The following is an 18,607-nucleotide window of genomic DNA, read 5'->3' as shown; positions in this document are numbered from 1 at the left end:
CAGTGGATCCCAAATTAAGAAAATAAGCATCCCGGAAACTGCGGGAATGCTACGGGAGCATGTGATTTAAATCTAGCCACTGTGGCTGGTGCAAGCTTCCTTCTCCCCGCAAAATAATTACTAGTACGGAGTAGTAGTAGTAGTAGTAGGGGTAGTTATATATACACAAGGCGTATCCAATTGCATTAGGGCTACAAGTACAGCCTGATCACACATTACACAGTATCACTCTGGACACAACTGAAACAAACCGCTCATCAAGCTGCGTTAAATCACAACACTTTTTGCACGCTTACGCGAAGCGCTTCTCAACGGCCTTCCAGTTGATGACGTCCCAGATGGCACTGAAGTATTCGGCCTTGCGGTTCTGGTATTGAAGGCTAAACACGACATTAAATTATTGCCCAGTAGACATCCAGTTGGAGAAAAACTTACTAGTAGGCGTGCTCCCAAGCATCAATACCGAGAAGAGGCTGGAACTGGCCAACGACAGGGTCCTGGTTCTGGTCGGGAATTAGCTACCGGTATCCTTAGGCGTCCACAAGGAGGAACTTACAGCATAGGTCTTAATGCCAATGTTTCCGGTCTGCTTGTCCTTGACGAGCCAAGCCCATCCACTTCCCTGAATGCCAGCGAGGGCGGCGTTCATCTTGCCCTGGAACTCTCCCAAGCTGCCGAAGCTCTCGTCGATGGCCTTGGCCAAAGCTCCAGATGGGGGCTCACCACCACCCTGGCTCTTAGGGGCAAGGTTCTCCCAGAAAAGAGTGTGGTTGATGTGGCCACCACCGTGGAAGTTGATCAGGGGCTTGAGGTTGATCTGGGCGGCGATGTCCTCCTTGGCGACGGCCTCCTGGAGCTGTTCGACGGCGGTGTTGTAGCTGTTGACATAGGTCTGGTGGTGGTTCTTGTGGTGAAGCTCCATTATCTTTCCGGAGATAGATGGCTCAAGGGCGCCATAGTCATCTGTTATCCAGTCAACCAACCATTGCATTACGTGCTTCCGAGGCGCCATGAGCGAAAAGCGCAACACATCTACTCAAATTCGCATTGCAAAAATAGCCGAGAAAGAAGACAAACGGAATACCACACAACAAATGGGCTAGATTAACAACATCAAAGGGAAGGGAAGAGTCATACAAGCCAGGTCAGGCAAAGTGGCCTTGCCACGGGCAAAGGTCAAACCCGCAACACCCGCAGCTTTGGGAGCAGCCGAAGCTCCAGCGCGAAGAGCGGTACGGGCAGAGGTACGGATAAGAGAGGCAGCCATGGTTTATGTATCAATGGAATTGAGTTACGTTACAAAGTAGTGACCAAATGCAAAAAGAGAGGAGAGGGTAAAGAAGAAAAGGAAGAAGAAGAGAGAGGAGGAGGAGAAGAAGAAGAAGAAGAAGAAGAAGAAGAAGACGTAAAAAATAACCGGGAGATTCGATGCAACAAACGTCATTGTTGCTCGGTCCCTCGGACTTGAATTTTCCCCGCGCCGAAATGCCCGATAATCAACTTTCCTTTCTTGTTATCGTGCGTATCTCATCTCAATCGACAGCTCCTTCATGGCTCCCAAACGTGTCGTTTGACCGTTTAATTGCCTTTCGTCACCTACCCGACGACTCTAAAATTACTATATACACCTTTTCCTGAAATCTGCGATCGGTCATGGACTCGGATTCTCCCCCGGCCTCACCACCCGCCGGCCAAAAACGTAAAATTGCCGACATGAGCTCCGACGAAGAAGATTTTCGCCCCACGATGGGCTTCCGCGGGTTCGCTAGAGCAGCGTCACGCTCAGAGTCACCTCCGTCGCTTGGTGGCTTGGGAAGTGCTCGTCGCAATCCCTGGAGCAACAACACGCAGCCCGCCACTCCCAGAGGCGGCGCCAGCAATGCCGGCAAAGGGATGAACGGAGGAAACTCCTTCGCCGCGCGTATGATGGCCAAGATGGGTTATGTTGAAGGTCAAGGTCTCGGTTCGACTGGTCAAGGTATCGTCAATCCAATTGAGGCCCAGGCCCGACCACAGGGTGCTGGTTTGGGCGCCGTTCGAGAAAAGACAAAGCAAGCCCGAGAGGAGGAAAAACGAGCGGCGGCCTTACGCGGTGAAGTGGTGGAGGATAGCTCAGATGAAGAACGAAAGAGGAGGCAGAAGAAGAAAGAGGCGCGCAAACAGGGAAGTCGAAGCGGTACTGGCACACCAGTGCCACGCGCGAAGCCTCAATTCCGCACAGCCCGAGAGATGGAGGAAGATATGGCTGGTCTTGAAGTACCAAATGTCTTGAAGTCATTGGTTGATGCCACGGGAAAGGAACAGCGAGTCTTGACCTCCACTGCAGGCTTGATGACCCCGTCCGAATTCGTTAAACCTGGTGAAGGTGAAGCTCTTAAGATTGCACAACGAGCGCGCCATGATCTAGAGGCTTTTGCGGATGAATGGAAAGGATTGACTGAAAGGAAGAAGTTTATTGATCTGGAGGAGGCGCAGCTTGTGGAGCAAATGGATACACAACAACTCCGAATGGACCAGCTAACAGAGTTGGTCGCTGCCATTGGGGGATTGGAAATCTTCCAAGATGACAGTACGCGGGGACGTTTCGACGAAGTTACTGAGAAGCTGGAATCCTTGGAAATCAAATATCGGAATGAAATTGATGAATACCGTCTCCCCGAGACAGCTGTTGCGGCCATTCATCCTCTGTTCCGCCAAGCGATGGAGGAATGGGAACCTCTTCAAGATCCGACATACCTCGTGTCAAATCTTCGCCGCCTTCAGCCCCTTTTATCCCGGCAGAAAGACGATCAAAATACACAGCGGCAATCCACTTCACCTTATGAAAGTATGATATACACTTTGTGGCTACCTCGTGTGCGCTCGGCACTCCTCAACGACTGGGACGTTTATGACCCGAGGCCAGCCACCTCCCTTGTCGTTGCGTGGAAAGAGATTATACCACACTTTGTTTTGGCGAACGTTCTTGATCAGCTCGTGGTTCCGAAGCTCACCGGTGCTCTGAAAGAATGGAAGCCTAGAAGCAGTAGCAGACGCCACACTTCCTCACATCATAGTTCTCGCTTCCCATGGTGGCTATTCTCATGGCTACAGTATCTTGGTGAACGACATACGGACCCAAGACAGCCTACAGGTCTCCTTTCAGATGCCAAGAGAAAATTCCGCGTTGTCTTGGATTCCTGGGACCTCAGAAAAGGCTTGGTTGATGGCATTCAGCTGTGGCGCGATGCGTTGGGCTCAGAGTTTGACGTATGCTTACGAAACCACCTCTTACCACGACTGGGTCGCCATCTCCGTGAAGATTTTGAAGTAAACCCACAAGACCAAGATGTCTCAGCACTGGAAAACATCTTCAAATGGAAAGATTTCTTCAAGCCTAATGTTTTCGGGTTATTGCTGGTAGCCGAATTTTTCCCTAAGTGGCACAATATTCTGTATATTTGGCTCACCAATGACCCGAACTACGAAGAGGTTGGCGAGTGGTTCTCCTGGTGGCGAACCCAAATCCCCGAAGACGTCAACGAGCTGACTATCGTCGACGACGAGTGGAAGAAAGGCTTGCGGACCATGGACCTTGCATCTCGCTTGGGTGATCGCGCTGCTGCAGAGCTTCCACCCCCATCATCTACCACTGCAGAGCAGCTTCCTGAGGAAAAGCCCCATGTGCCAGCGGAGGCACCATCCACGAAAGCTCGCAAGCCCAAGGTCGTGGAAGAGGTCGCCTTCAAAGACATTCTCGAAACCTGGTGCACAGAACAGGGGCTCATCATGCTCCCATTGCGAGAAGCACATCCGCAAAATGGCCAACCTCTCTTCAGAATCACAGCCAGCGCTACCGGAAAGGGTGGTGTCGTGGCCTTTGTCCAGGGAGATGTTGTCTGGGTGCAGAACAAGAAAGCAAAGGACGTTTGGGAGCCGATGGGGCTGGAAAACCAGCTTGTGGAGCGTGCAGAGAGCAGATGATATCCCTATTTTTTGTTATATTAGCATGGACTACAGTTTTTGGCTAGTTTTCACGATACCTTGTATTTAGATATCCACTTATCATGATTACATTGATATACATATAATTATAGAAGTGGCTGAACACACCTTCAAACCATTGAACAGATCATCCAATTGCATGCATGTACCAGGAAACAAACAGTGAACGTTCGCCAGCCTAATAGTACTACTGTGACAGAAGAGACAAGACACCCATGCGTCAAAGGTCGCGTTACCACTCCCGGCCGAGCAGTAGATCTCACACGCAATGATCGTCAATACAGAGAAAAAAGACATGCATAGTAGCAATTACATAGAAGAGGCTGGTTATGAAGTAATTGCCAAGAACAAGATTGGCCCAAGCACATGGCAGATGTAAAAAGCTCCGACTTAGGGCAGTGGCCCTGTGCTCTACTTTAAACTGTTTTATAAAGCACTTATTTGAGCTGTTATTCAACAACTACTCCGATGTGGTGTAATGGTCAACATCGCTGTCTCTCACACAGCAGCTCGGGGTTCGATTCCCCGCATCGGAATTACTTTTTTCATTTTGGTCTTTCTCCATCTTTCCTTTCGACATGTGGTGGGTTCCTTTTTTTCCTTCCCTCTTGTTTGTTTACCCACTAACTTACTTTACTACTACCTTATTATACATTCATTTTTTTCAGAATATGATACGTATGGATATATGGTGGCCGTACTGAGAGGCTGGTGAATTTCGTCTGACCTCGTCATGCATACATTTGATACATACAATCCCATATAAGATAAGAATGGCATAAAGGTTACAAAGACCGGACGCATATATGTACATACACCGGAAACTTGTCAACAAGAATAGAAAGAGAAGAAAAAGGGCCATAATCATTACAAATTAACCACTTTTTGCATTCAATGGAAACATAACCATTGAGTGCTCTGGTATCCATCAAACATAAAGCCATCTTCTGGTCCCCTGTTAGCCTCACTGATAAAGTAATCCCATCTTTTAGCGTAACGTCGTTATGAAGGACATAAGCTGAACACTTCTATTTAACCCTTGTTGTATTTCTCGTTGAATGCATTCACAGCTAACACAGAGAACGTTAATACTGCCCCGAAAGAAAGATGTTATGTAAAGAAAGTTGTCACTTACCAATGGCAATCTGACGGTACAGCCAATTCCTTGAACTCTCATCCTGCACCGGAATGAATGGTCCATTAGCACCCCCCTTGAGCGTAATGCTCATACCAGTGCGCTCTTTGGAGATGGTTTGGATGTCGGTCAAGCGTATATCCCACTCAGTCTGGAGCTTCTTGGTGCGCACAAGCATTATCCGGTCGTATGTCAACATGACCAGCATGTCTCTGCCGGGAAGTTCCAGATGCGCAATATAATCCTCGCTGAAGTACTTGCCGTCGTCCGCTGTTTTGAGCCAGAACTGACCCAATGCCTCTCGCTGCGAATATGGTCGCACAATGCCGTCTGTTGCAATGAAGCGCGTGAGACGAACACGGTCCAGGCCCTCTGCATCAAAGACCGTAGTAGTGTTCCGTACACCTTCAGCAAGATCTATAAAATCGTCAGTAAATGAGATCCTTGAATCGCACAAGTGCACATACTTGATGCAAGATCAAAGGCGCCAATGGCCGGCTTCGTAGCAAGACCCAAGACACCCTTTCCAACACCCTTAAAGAACCCTTGGATACCCTCCTTTTCAGCGCCCTGCAGTGGATGACGTGCGAGTCCTCCGATACCGCTTGCTAGGCTGGTTGCAAATGCATTACCGCCAGCTGTGATACCATACAGTGCATGTTTCGGCCGGTTTCGGGATTTAGACATCCGCCGTTTGTCTTGGAACTCCTTGTCCAAGGTGGCAGCAGCAAGACCTTTAGACATGCTTCCGGTAAGTTTGGCCATGCTATCGGAGAATCCGAAAACGGACTTCTTTACAAAACTTGTGGCCCCCTTGGCAATGCCGTAACCAAGTTCTTGAGGCCTATCAGTCATAACCAGTCCTTGGTATGGCTCATAGAAGATTGCGGCAACGCCAGAGCTGACGTTATTGAACAAGCCAACGGGGTTCCCGAGGAAATCTGCCGACCCAAGGACGACATGCACTTGCCGGAGGAATTCCTGGGTATAGTGTCTCTGAATGTTGCCAACAAGAACTCCAAGCGATACACGAGCATTTTCCAGCATTAGTGCGTTAAGTTGAACAGGTGCATCATTGATGTTGCCCATCGACATGGTCATGACATTGACAAAGAACATCAAAGGATTCGATGGTTGCATGGTGTCCTCAGCGTTCACTCGCTCTGTCCGCATGAAGGAGATGTCAAGTTGCATGGGTTGCAAATGAAGAAGCTCGAAGTACACATCCTGTCCAGCACCTTCACTTTGAGGCTCTGGGATCCTTAGATCTTCATCACAAAGCCTTCCTTCCTGTTCTTCAGACCACGAGGCACCGGGAACTTTCACAAAGTCCAGCATTGCGAACACAAAATCCTCATCAAGCTCTAATGTCATCTGCTGCAGAAGCACGGTGGCATACTTAATGTAGAGTACACCATAGGAGTCATCCTTCACGCGTGTAATCATGGCGTGGAAAATCGGATGTGCCTCCATTTCCTTTCCGGTCTTTGGAACAACGCTGGGATACAACAAGATGGGGAAAATACCTCCATAAAGCTGATTGTCAATTTGGATCCACTTAATTGTGGTATTCAGCGTTTGATAAACCATGGATTCCCTGTATTTAATATCAATCTCGCGGAAAGTCAAGTATAACAGTTCTCTCATGTTCTGATTGATCAGGGAGATGCCAATACCACCAAGGCGGAGCTGAGCTTTGAAGTTAACGTCCGAATCCAACTCCTTAACCTCGAACCCGGTGCTCAGACTGCTTTGAGAGGTCTGTCCTCTTTGCTGTCTATACATGCTCTTTGATGCCTTGAAATTTGATAGGACTAGAGTCTGAGTCGGGCCGTCGGCCACAATATTGATGTCGACAATTTTTTGGTGTTCACCATATTGTGTTGGCGGTATCCTCATTGGTATCAGATTACCAATCTCGGCAAGCTTGATGTGTCTTTCTTTGCCATTACAAGTCAGAACGAGAGATTTGTTCTTTGTAGCTGGATAATCCCAGGCATATGGCATGATACTTCGAGCTGGAAGACGGTAGCGGATCGGCCGCCAACCATTTGTCCTGTCATCCTCGTAATCTTCCACGTTTGGATTCTGAGAGGAAATGTTAGATCAGTACATACGCTTTATCTCGATTCGTCCAGCTACTTACGGCTTGATAAAATATGAACTCCATGTCGCTCTCGTTCCGCATGGAATACGGCCAGTTTCGTGTTTCGAGGTTGAAATGCAGGAAAAGAGTTGCGTTTTCCATGATAATGTCCACTTTGATGAGTTTCTGGCGTTGATTTGCCTTGGCAAGCTTAATATGCACTGTACCAATGTCGGCAATGTTGAAAGGTGACGACCATTGGTTGTTGACTCCGGGGAAGCACAGACAAAGTTGTTTCTCGGCAACCTGGCGCAAGAAATGCAGAGGTACAAGATCGCCACTCTTGATATTAAGAACATTGGAAGAACCCGGTTCTCGAACCAGAATATCCTCATTAAGCTTGTTCTTCAAAACAAAACGAGGCGCAATGGTCACAACCTTGGTCATCTTGTATTTGCCTTCACCCTCAGCAACAGTCACGCCGGAATGGAACTCAGATCTGCCATGCCTATCTGGAAGGACAACTTCGAATGTACTCCCAATGGCTTCGAAACTCTGAGGCTTGCTCCAGGCAGAATCACCTATCCTCACTATGGATCGGTTCTTCTGGTCCTCGCTTGGATAGGAGTACATGTAAGGGAGCGTTCGTCCACCGTTCCTCGGATCAGCCCTCAGCCCCTGTCCAGCTGCCGATCGAGCCGATTGTAAGAAGCCTTTGCTCTGTATTTCCATCGAGAGGCCAGTCTTGTTTAAAACGAGATATGGACTGTAGATCGATACCTTGAATGCGCCTCCACTGTCAGGCACATTGAAATAGTGAAGCTTCAACCTCAGCTGGATGCCTCTTTCATCTTTCAGAGGCAGCACATGCTCTCTCCTGAAGTCTTGTGCGTTGCCGTTTATTATAGCAAAATCACTTTGTCTGAAGACAGTATCCTCCAAGTCGATGCTGAGAAGCAGTAGGTGGGATAGTTCCACGACATGGACTGGGCTTACGCCCCCTTTCCGTAAGAAATTAGTCCAGTCCTTCCTCGTATTTTTATCATAGATGCGGTATTTAAAATCGTAAGGCAGAAGATTTTGTATCTCCACAGGGGCGAATATCCGGACGCGCATGTACGGATATGTGCTCGTCAGAGGATCCCGCGAATTGAACGTGGCATTCATCTGGAAGTAGAATGGCGGCGCTTGCTGTCCACTCTCACTTATGCATTTGATTGTCCGAGTTGGTCGTCGCATAAGATCTTTCCAATGTAGCTGCTCGTTCGACCACTCATAGCCGAAGCCTTGATCAGGACGGATAAGAAGAGAATGCATGTATGCAGCCCCCACAGGTGCAGGCCGAGAGTCTCCAGGGAGGATCTTTTCTATTTTTAAAAGATGGCCGTCACGAGGATCGAAAACACCTAGTTCCACTGGTATTTGGGTATTGTTCTCTACAACCAGCGGAGAGCGGATAGTGATGTACTTGACGTTGTCGGTACCCAATTTAACCTCAACAAGAAGTCGATGAAGAATGCCATCCTTCTTTGGCTTCAGATTGTATAGAATCTCCCCTTCCCGAACAACAGGAATACGGCTCACGCTTTCAAAGCCACTCCCTTCAAGTTTGATACCGACAAGACCGGCATGACCTTCGGGTGCGAGTGTTTCACGCATGGCAGTCGAGTCTTCAAACCTCCAAGGATATTCCTCACCATCTGCCAATTTGGCCGCCGGTCCTTCTTCATCCGCATTAACATCAGCCCAAACATGAAGGTCAAAGCCTGTGTGGTTACGAATTCGGTACGGGGCGTCGGCTCCTCGTGGCTTTGAAAGAACGTCTTCATCGGTAGAGAGGAACTGAAACGACTTGGACGCCAGTGCAATTGTGGCAGAGGTAAGGGTGAGCTCCATCGTCTTATGAGAATAGGCGTCAATCGAAAGAACATCAGGATTGACCTCCTTTGCCATATGGAAGCCTAATTGCCATGGTTCTATAAGGGGTTCCCAGGCTGACTTAGAGAAGTTATACACGTTAAGAAATGTATCGAAGCTAGTATCAGCTTTCAGTGTCGATGACCAGTCACGGACGTCCACAGTAAACTTCTTGACACTCCAGTCGAGTAATGGCAGGTCGTGTAGGTCTCCTATTAGGATTACCCTTATACCATCGATCTGGGCATTCATTTCTTCTTTCTTGAGGATAACTGAACGATGCGATATCAGTTCTTGTTCGGTTGTATCAATCACCCCGCTGGAGCTGCGATGTGACCTTGGCGCGAGTGCAGTCGAGGACGGCCTGCCGACCGACTTCCTTCTTGAGGACTTCGCACTAGTACCTTTTCCATCAGATATCCTCTTCACCTCGCCGGTTTCCCCTTCATTGGGTTTCTGAGCTCTCATCTCAGATGCCTTATTGACAATTTGAATCGCCATTAAGATGTCACGGAGAGAAAGACGAAGGACAAGGGGCTCAAGATGAACATTGATAGAGGTCAAAGCAGAGCCTTTTTCCTGAGGGCGGCTGTCCATGGACATTTCCAGAGTGAAGTCATCTAATATGCGAAGCCTGCTGGTTTCAAACTTGTCCATACGGCACAAGAACATACCAACCTTGGATATTTGCAGGGCTGAAACATTCTGATGGGAGAAAAGTAATTGCTTCGTTCCCAGCACGATCGCCTCAGTATGAGTTATAGCAGGATTCGCGATCATGATCACCTGGGCATCAACGAGATTCAATCGGAATGACACTGTCATCTGCCCAGCAGGAGGAGCCGGAGTGTTCCCACTGGAGGGCGTAATGACAGAATCATCAGTATCATCTGCGGTGCTAGATCTAGGTTCTGACCCTTCCGGGGTATCGTCGCTTTCCTCTTCCTCCACTGGCTCTTCCGTCGCAAACGCGGAATTGGCAAATGACTGTAAAGCAGACAAATAATCCAAAGCAACTATTATTCGCGGGCTATCAATGGTCAGCATCGCTATTAGGTGCTTGGCTGGCCCAGGAGACATCGAAACGCTGGCCATGAATTGCTGCTGGACATCATTGTTGATTAAGGACATTATCTTCCTGAACTTGTTCGTGTCCTTATTGCGACTATCACGGATCGAGAGAGAATGGATCAGGAGTTCCGACTCCAGAGAACCATCCGTCAACATGCGCAATTTCACCTTTGTGTCGTTGAGGGAGAACTTCGAGAGACTCGAATCTTCCAAGCGGCCGACGGGCTCGTCATCATTCGAGAGGATGAGCTCCAACCCAACACCATCTACCTTGAAAACCATATCAAGTCGGACCCAAGTTTCGTCCGTCTTTGCGCCCGGTACCAGATTATCCTGGTCGTTTCTGTTTTGGACTGCTTTGGATTCTGTCTCCTTTGTTGGTTCCGTCATAGAAGATGGAAGCGCTTGCATGGCTTCAAGCTCCTGCTGTTCCGTATCCGGTGCAAAAGCCCCAGGCACTGTTTTAGACAGTGCCAATAAAAACTTAAGTTGTTTCTGCGATATCCGAAGATTGATGGGAGACATTGATCCTTCCACTTCCATATCAGGCCGCGAATTTCCTGGTTGATGCTCCAGATAACATATGCTAAAATCGAGATTGACTTTCTGTATCATCTCAAGTTCTTCCACTGCACCTCCCTCAAAATGAAACTTGGATGTCAGTCGGATGTTACGGATCCCGGTAGATATCACATTGACAGCGGGGCTGTCTTTCTCGTCCTCCAGAGAAACGAATTCGTTCTTGGCGTATATTTCACCGAGATGGGCCGTCACCGTATCACGAGGGCGATCTTCCTTCACGATTCCAGGGAAGACCAAAATCGGAGTCATGACGACGACGTCGAACCTCATTCTCGACGCATTTTCTTGAAGCTGGTTTGCTTGATTCGCCGCAGCTTGGCGGGCAGCATTGAAGATCGCTTGCATCTTGCCAAACTTGACCAAGAAATTGATGATCTTACGGTATGGTTCCTCTAAGAAGTTGATCTTCATTGAACCCGACCTTAAGAAAACTTCCGAGTCATATCCAGGGTAGTTTGCACTGTCCGGGTCGAAGGTCTCATACTTGAAATCGGCAAAGTTATCTCCCTCAATCGTTAAGAGTCTTCGAAGGTCGGAACTCTCTGGAGCACCGGTGTTGACATCGTCTATCAAGGTCAAGCTTCCAATACGAGATTGGATAAGCATTGATCGGCCCACCAGGAATATGCCAACATTGGCAGTGTTGAGACTGAGGGTAGCAAGCCTTACACCATCATTGTTCAAAATGAGCGCGATACTCTTCAGGTCGGCTTTGATGCGGATTTTCCCAGCCTGCTGGGATGCTTGATCAGTTGCGCTTGTGTTCTGGATGGTCTGGTCTGACTGAAGGTCTTGGTTGCTTGGCTGTTCTGGATTGGTGAACGTGAGAAGGATAAAGTCCAGAAGTGTGAGGAGCGTTTTCCTGGTGACAACAAGGTTGATAGTTGAGACGGAAACATCAAGGTTCATTGCTATTCCTTCATAGGTGGACTGAAATTCCGGTGATTCAGGTTTCACACGAACAAATTTGAGGTGGAACAGGTCCTTGTCTTCATCGGCGTCGAAGCCTTTGGAGGATACTATTCTTTTGAATTCAGGCGCAGGGTTCTCCTCGATATAGTCATCCACACTTAAGGACCTCAGAACTATTTCTGCAACCATATCAAACGGGCGCATATAGTAATCCAACGCAAACCCTTCAGCAACTAATTCAACTAGCAGGTGATCATGGAGCTGGTCGTTCGGGTCAGAACGAAACAATGACCCACGAAGGCGACCAACGGTGAACTTGAATTCAAAATCACGACGATGGAGATTTGTCGGACCCTCAACACTCTTGCTCATGTTCTCATCATCAGATTCCTCGTCAGAATCTTCATCTACAGCAGGAAGCTCCCTCATAACTGACGGCTGGAAAGACGAAGATCTTGCTCTTGTTCCAGGAACAGACGACTCTTCTGCACCTTTGCCAGGGACGTTGGATTCCTGACTGCCCTCGTCAAACCGAGGAATAGCAATATCAATCAGTTTCATCAGGCCCTTGTATTTGGTATCGGAGATAGACGCGTGTAGTTCTGGGAGATGCCCGGAGATTCGAGTTCTTGTAAGCTCAGTGACCTTCGGAACAATGCACATCTCGAGTACGAAATCTACATTTATGCGGTCAATGATATGCAGATTATTCGAGGAGACGTCGGAGCTAAGCTGTGACTTGGTGATATCAATTCCAGGGCCGATAAGGACTTGGGTGGAGTCCAGTTTGAGCAAGAACCTGTCATACAACAAATGCTCAAGTTCCTTATAATCACCCTCGTCATATTGTCGTTTCTGCTTCGACTGGAGGTCTCTCATGGTCTGCCTGTCAACTAGTTCACTGTTCACACTAATATGACCTGCATCGAGAATCAAGCAAAGTGAACTTTCTTGAGTTATACTCTCAGGGACGATTATGAGGGGAGCATGTATATCGAACTGCGCGTCGACCTTCTTATGCTCTTGCAGGGCGAATTCTAAGCCAGCTCGAGTTTGCTGTCGAATTCCCTTTACTGTAGCTCCTGCCGTATCCAGAAGAGCACCAATTGATTCCATATGCCGCTCCGGGGGTTCGAAAAACTTGACGACCTCCACAAGAAATCTAGGGTTATAGAGGACTTCGATACTCTTCAGCTTGACCTTGACCACCGAATCCGCGTCACTTTCAAGAGGGTTCTTCTCGAGCTGGAGATGGAATAGACTATCTTCATCCTCTATGCCGTCAGCCACCTCAGAATCTAGCTCTTCGCTCCCAGATATCTGTGATAAACGGTTCTTTGGCACCGGGAGAGAATCTTTAACTTTGACAATCTGAGGGAAAAGTGTCCCCTCCGTTGTGCCGTCGTATACCCGAAGTCCTCCGAGATTCACGTCTATGAAGAAAGAGTCAGGGCGTTGCAAGGCCTTTGCCCTGAAATTGTCGAATACCAGCTTCATAATTTCGTTTGCCTTTCCATGGGGGTCGCGCTTCAGTGTGAAACTGCCGGCTCTAAGGCTGGAGTTGACTTGGAGTTTTACCCACTCCCTAGGCTCATCGACGCTTTCCGTGATAGCCTTCTTTTCATCCCAGTCGATGGCATTGTACAGCTCCTGTCTCTGTTCCTCGGTCATTGCTTCTTCCTCGGATTCCTCCTTTGGAGCACCCCAGAACCATTCTGACCAAGTTTGTTGTCGCGCAGGCTTCTTAACACCCACATTTTCTTTGCGCAACTGGTTCCTTGCCAATGATCTCCAGAATCGTATATCTTCGTAGCTAAGTTTCAGTTGCAGTCGGTCGAACTCCTCCGCGTCTGGCCCTGATAAAGTACCCTCCCGTTTTTGCTTTTTGAACAAATCAATATAGGCTATGCGATCATCCCGTCGTTCTTTGATGTAGTCCCAGGTCCAGCGCTTATTTCGTTCCTGAATTTTGCTGAGGACGGCGTTTCCAGCAAACTTGAACCAAGCTCGAGGGTCCTCTTTCGGGCGGCACTTCGGCTGGAATTTCTTATACTCTTGATGACGAATAAAATAGTGGAAGAGGTCCACAAGCATCAATGCATCTCGGTATTGGTCATCATCTAGGACGAAGCTCAGCTCATCAAACAACAAGCGTGCCTTGATAGCCGCTCGATCATGATCTCCTGATTTGTCTAATTCCAATCCAGCACGGCCGCTAACAGGGCGCAGCATGAATTGGTTGTTTTCTTCGTTATCAATACCAGACCTCAGCCTCTCCATCAATTCCGCATGGTTTATACCTTGTGCTTTTGCACCCACGTCGGAACCTCGACCCGTACCTAAGAGTTCTGCATCTGTGTTCCAGTAAACGGACAGGGCGCCTAAGACAGCTAGTTTGTGTGTTACGCTTGAGGTAGATTGTATGAAGGTTGGGTTCCATTCAGAATCAGTGCTGACCGCGCTTAGCTCTTTCAATGTGAATCCAACGGCGAACGGGTGGCCCGGCGATGCGATCGAGTCCTCGTAGCGGAAGTGGACGTTCTTGATTGAGATCTGAAGATTATCGACTACGGCAGTAACCAGGCTTTGGGTGAAGCTTTGATTTCGGCGTTGCTCTTCCTGGCTCATGCCCTCCGCGTTTCGCTCTTTAATAAGTTCCGCACTCTCAATCTTATCCATTTTGAGAGCATGCGCTCTCCTTTCCTCTTCTTCGGGATCATAGTCGGCATCTTCCTTTGGGGCCGCTAGGAGAAACACATCTTCGATATCGACCTTGACAGGCTTTCCCCTCAAGTTCGACCAGGGAATGGACAGGGTGAGTTCACCGAGATGGCCTTCGACGACATTGAGGGGGAGGTGTAATTGGTCGAGCGCTTCGCGCCGGAGTTCTAGGTTGCGAAGCTTTACATCACCGGACCATATACCAATGTTGAGCTGTTTGGCATCGAAGTTTTTAACGTAGATACCCAGAAAGCGATTGAGTAAGTTGGCCACCACCCCTTCCAACATGATGGCGAGATGTGGCTGTCGCTAGGGGGAGGCAGTCTCTAGAGAAAAGACCTTGAAAATTGTCTTTCCCCGTAAACGCCGGCCTAGTTGACGCAAGCGGGATAAGAAAGTCAGCGCGGAAGCGTTCGTGGTATACAGTAGCAAGTTCAACGACGATCCAGAGACAAAGACGTACAGGCGCGAGCTCTAAATTCACTCGCAGAGTGAATGAATCAGAGCCATCCAGGAGGTTTAATAGATGTGCACGCGACACTAACGGGGCCCGTGAAGTTGTTGGGTAAAAAAGAAGATTTCCCTCTAAATATAGAACGGATTGAAAAGAAAAGAGGGGTTTGGGGGGAGGAAGAAATGTGATGATTTAGATATGATATCGAGATATTAGATTAAAAACCTGAGGTGAGGGGAGCTTGAAGTTGGGTACCAAGAAGATGGTTCCTCCAATTGTTGTTCCGCTGGTAAAGGTCCCCGAAAAGGTACCTGGGGAAAACATGCGTTGGCTGATAAAGAGTAAAGGGGGGGCGCTGCGTCAACCGCATTGACGCCGGGTGGACATCGCCAAGCAGTGACGTCGGTTGTCCTTCCATGGCTGGACCCCATTCCTTCTTGGCCGCATCCATTCAGCTCTGTACTGTACTTACTGTAGGGTTACAGCCCTGCCTCGTGGTGACGTCCCGATCCCGGCCGATATGGCGCCTGAGGCATCAGTATGACACCTGCGGGGTTGGTAGCTATGGCTTCCCCGAGCAAGTCATTACCGCACCTCAGCATAATATCACCTCAGTTATTCGCTGTCTCCCAGGATCGTTCGTCTCCTCGGCCTTTCATCTCCACTCCCACGAGTTCATCTCGACCAATTTCTGGGTGAATACCCTCATCTCCACTCTTCTACCTTTTCCTCCTTACTTTCTCGCCTCAATTGGGTTTGTCTACCCCCCCGGTACATCTATCCGGGCTTTCCAGTCATCGTTGCTAACCCGGCATCGGAAAAAAAATCAGCTGCCTTAGTTGACAATGTTCTACCGTAACGTTGCTGCTCGCTCTGCTCTCAGGGCTTTCTCTAGCTCCAATGCCTCTGTGGCTCGCTCGGCCCTTGCAAACAATGTGTTCAAGGCCCCATTGACCTCTTCCGCTCGTTATCCCGCTCGCCCGACCACTTCTCCCAGCCTTGCTCTGGCTGCTCGCAAGCCAGTGACCACTGCTCTTATCCGCCATGCCTCTACCGCTCCCAAGGTGAGAGGACTAGAACTCTTGATATGTTACTTCGTCAATTGCTGATCATTTCCAACAGGAGGGCAAGGAAGGTGAGGAGGATGTTGATATGATGGCCGGTATCAAGAATGAGGCGGTATGTGCCGAACCAAGTTCATGATATGTATCATTCCGGCGCTTTCTATGCGCCTGGGTGAAGTATATCGCAGTTGACTAACCATGTCTACGTGATTGCAGAAAGTGATCAAGGATACTTTCAGCCTTAGCAGTGTTCCCAAGGAGGCTCTTTACCTCGGCATGGCGGGTGTCATCCCCTACGTTGCCACTTCCCTTGAGACTGTCTACCTTTCCTATGAGATCAACCGCGCCGCTTCTCTCGGTGACGGCCTCATCTTCTCTGGCCAGAGTGCCGAGTTGATGCTTCACATGCTCGAGCCCATCCAGGTCGGCTACGGTGCTGTGGTGAGTACAATCGAAATCTACAGTTCCATTGAAGATGTTCTGACGATCAATTGGTATAGATCCTTTCCTTCCTTGGTGCCATCCACTGGGGTCTTGAGTGGGCCGGATATGGTGGAAAGCTCGGCTACAAGCGCTACGCTGCCGGTGTCATCGCCCCCGCTGTCGCCTGGCCCACTCTGATGTTCCCCGTCGAGTATGCCTTGATCAGCCAGTTCCTTGCTTTCACTTTCCTGTACTACAATGATGCTCGTGCTGCTGCCGCCGGCCGTGCTCCTGCCTGGTACGGCATGTACCGCTTCGTCCTGACCTTCATTGTCGGTGCCAGCATTGTCGCCAGCTTGATCGGCCGTGAGCAGATCGCCAACACCGCCACCGAGCACAGTTTCAAGGACAAGATCAACGCTCTCCTCTTCCTGCAGAAGAAGGAAAAGGAGGAGGCCGAGGCCCGCCGCAAGGCCGAGCTCGGTGAGGAGGACTCTGAGTAAATGATGGTTCCCCAAGAACCGCGGTGATTGTATAAGCGTACGATAGTCTGTGCATAGTCGAGATGCTTGTCAGGTTGTGAAAAAAAGTTCTCACTCATGGGAGAAGATGGAAAGAGATTGAGCTGTCATTGGCAGCCAGGTGTGATAGTAGATGCATTATGCTTTGGCTCTTTTTTTTTTATATGGTTGAGTTTCTTGTAGATTACAGGCGGAATCAAGAACCCAGCAGACGCTGGTACTTTTCCTTTGTTTAAATCTAATATTGTCCTACGGGAGGAAAAGGAGAGAGAAACAAAACGTGGCGCCCAGCAAAGGCTTATATCCCCCACTATATATTCTAGAGCACGGCCAGCCCACGTTCCTGCAAAAGTATAAATAGAGCCAGCCAACTTTGGATGTGGGGATATGAAGCGGGAGAGGGCTAGTTCGATCCAGGATCTGGAGTTACTAGTCTAGCAACAAGAATAGAACTGAGGAAAGTCAAACGAGGAAGCTAAACGGCGGTCCCTGTAAGGCGAAGGCTAGATGGCGAGTGCCTGGGCCCTGGAAGATACTGTGTACTTAGTACTGGTACATCGGTGTACCGTATACCTCATCAGTTTAGGGGGGGAAGGGAACGGTTTGTACAAGTCATCCAGTGTCGATCCGACGGGTGATGACGTTGGAGTCGAAACAGGTTTTGCTATCTTTTACCCGCACAGATCTGTACCTGATAGGTTAGGCATTAAGGGCTTGTTTGCTTGTTGTTATCCCAGGTTTTGGTTAGTCATTGGAATTATAGACCTCGGTTGGAAGAAAGCAACCGTCGAGGCCCCTGGTACCTTTTCGCAATAATCGATTGCTGTATAGGAGCGTATATCCATTCAATTGGACAGGGAGTTATAATATGAACTATTATTGCTCAGGTACTGTCTCCCTGGAAATCGTTCTTGGTGATCGACTGCCTTGCATGATTTATATCTATCAAACCACCCAATTGGAACAACGGTCCCTGACAGTGTTCATGCCCGAAGAGGAAAGTAACCCATGCCGAGCCTTTTTTGAGACAGAGCTCCATGTGCTTAGCAGCGGTCTAGCGTAAGACGGTCAAGGGTAAGGAAAAAGAGAGGAAAAAAAAAAAAAAAAGAGCTACTATTGGGTAAATCGACGTAAACCGTTGGAAGAACCGAGGAAAGATGGAAGAGAACTAAGTCTGGTCGACGACGTCACCACCCGCTCACAACCGGATCATAGCGACCCAGCTAACCTTTACGATAACGATAAACAAATGTCATATCTGCAGCGATTTGGACACAGAACAGTGGGATATGATGTATCGGGATCGTGACCTGAATATTATTTTGGGTCAAATTGAGGTGTCCTTCCCCCCAAAGCACAGGTTGGAGAGATGCCGTACGTCCGTGTGTTGTTGGTCGGTACAATTGATCCCGTGGCCAAGGGCAGGAGGAAAAAAAGGGCCCTCAGCAGGGCCAAGCCGAACCGAGTATCCGGATTGCAAAATTTCTCCGTAAATCACAGGGCCGAACGGAGTCGATTGTTCTGGCTCCCAAGATGACTAGTGCATCTCTGCTTTACCTATACGGGAAACGCATACACGAGAGAAACAAAATGCAATCAAAACAAGGAAGAAAATCATTTCTACATTTTCATGAATAATAAATAATACCCCAGAGATCTACCACTTAAAATATGAAGGGACAAATAGCATAGCTGAAATATCCAACATTGCAGACCACACTTCGGCCAAGCAAAAAA

General features: G+C 48.7%; 4 protein-coding genes and 1 non-coding gene across 5 annotated transcripts; 3 read left to right on the top strand and 2 right to left on the bottom strand.

Moving 5' to 3' along the window:
* Positions 1 to 17: 17 nt before the first annotated feature.
* On the bottom strand, positions 18 to 1,376 carry sod2 (superoxide dismutase sodB). The gene is made up of 4 exons (XM_032068379.1): positions 1,138 to 1,376; positions 557 to 963; positions 436 to 503; positions 18 to 380 (listed from the first exon to the last, which is right to left on the bottom strand). The coding sequence occupies exons 1-4, from the start codon at positions 1,265 to 1,267 to the stop codon at positions 293 to 295; spliced, it is 693 nt and encodes a 230-aa protein (XP_031923303.1). The 5' UTR covers positions 1,268 to 1,376; the 3' UTR covers positions 18 to 292.
* A 534-nt stretch (positions 1,377 to 1,910) lies between these two features.
* BDV27DRAFT_134830 (putative G-patch domain protein (TFIP11)) lies at positions 1,911 to 4,099 on the top strand. Its single transcript, XM_032068378.1, has one exon. It carries the CDS (start codon positions 1,924 to 1,926, stop codon positions 3,961 to 3,963), a length of 2,040 nt encoding a protein of 679 aa, XP_031923302.1. The 5' UTR covers positions 1,911 to 1,923; the 3' UTR covers positions 3,964 to 4,099.
* Positions 4,100 to 4,448: 349 nt separating this feature from the next.
* Positions 4,449 to 4,520, top strand: BDV27DRAFT_t188. The gene has a single exon. It is a non-coding gene; the product is annotated as a tRNA-Glu (tRNA).
* A 414-nt stretch (positions 4,521 to 4,934) lies between these two features.
* On the bottom strand, positions 4,935 to 14,921 carry BDV27DRAFT_43288 (membrane morphogenesis protein VPS13). Its single transcript, XM_032076630.1, has 5 exons — positions 14,872 to 14,921; positions 7,266 to 14,779; positions 5,587 to 7,207; positions 5,120 to 5,536; positions 4,935 to 5,054 (listed from the first exon to the last, which is right to left on the bottom strand). The coding sequence occupies exons 2-5, from the start codon at positions 14,694 to 14,696 to the stop codon at positions 5,017 to 5,019; spliced, it is 9,507 nt and encodes a 3,168-aa protein (XP_031923301.1). The 5' UTR covers positions 14,697 to 14,779; positions 14,872 to 14,921; the 3' UTR covers positions 4,935 to 5,016.
* Positions 14,922 to 15,496: 575 nt separating this feature from the next.
* On the top strand, positions 15,497 to 16,986 carry BDV27DRAFT_43260 (DUF3429 domain-containing protein). Its single transcript, XM_032076629.1, has 5 exons — positions 15,497 to 15,616; positions 15,693 to 15,926; positions 15,985 to 16,041; positions 16,143 to 16,367; positions 16,427 to 16,986. Exons 2-5 carry the CDS (start codon positions 15,708 to 15,710, stop codon positions 16,850 to 16,852), a joined length of 927 nt encoding a protein of 308 aa, XP_031923300.1. The 5' UTR covers positions 15,497 to 15,616; positions 15,693 to 15,707; the 3' UTR covers positions 16,853 to 16,986.
* The last annotated feature ends 1,621 nt before the right edge of the window (positions 16,987 to 18,607 follow it).

The sequence above is a fragment of the Aspergillus caelatus genome, assembly GCF_009193585.1.
Source record: "Aspergillus caelatus strain CBS 763.97 unplaced genomic scaffold BDV27scaffold_222, whole genome shotgun sequence".
Lineage (NCBI taxonomy): Eukaryota > Fungi > Ascomycota > Eurotiomycetes > Eurotiales > Aspergillaceae > Aspergillus > Aspergillus caelatus.
This window is presented reverse-complemented; position numbering and strand designations above follow the sequence as displayed.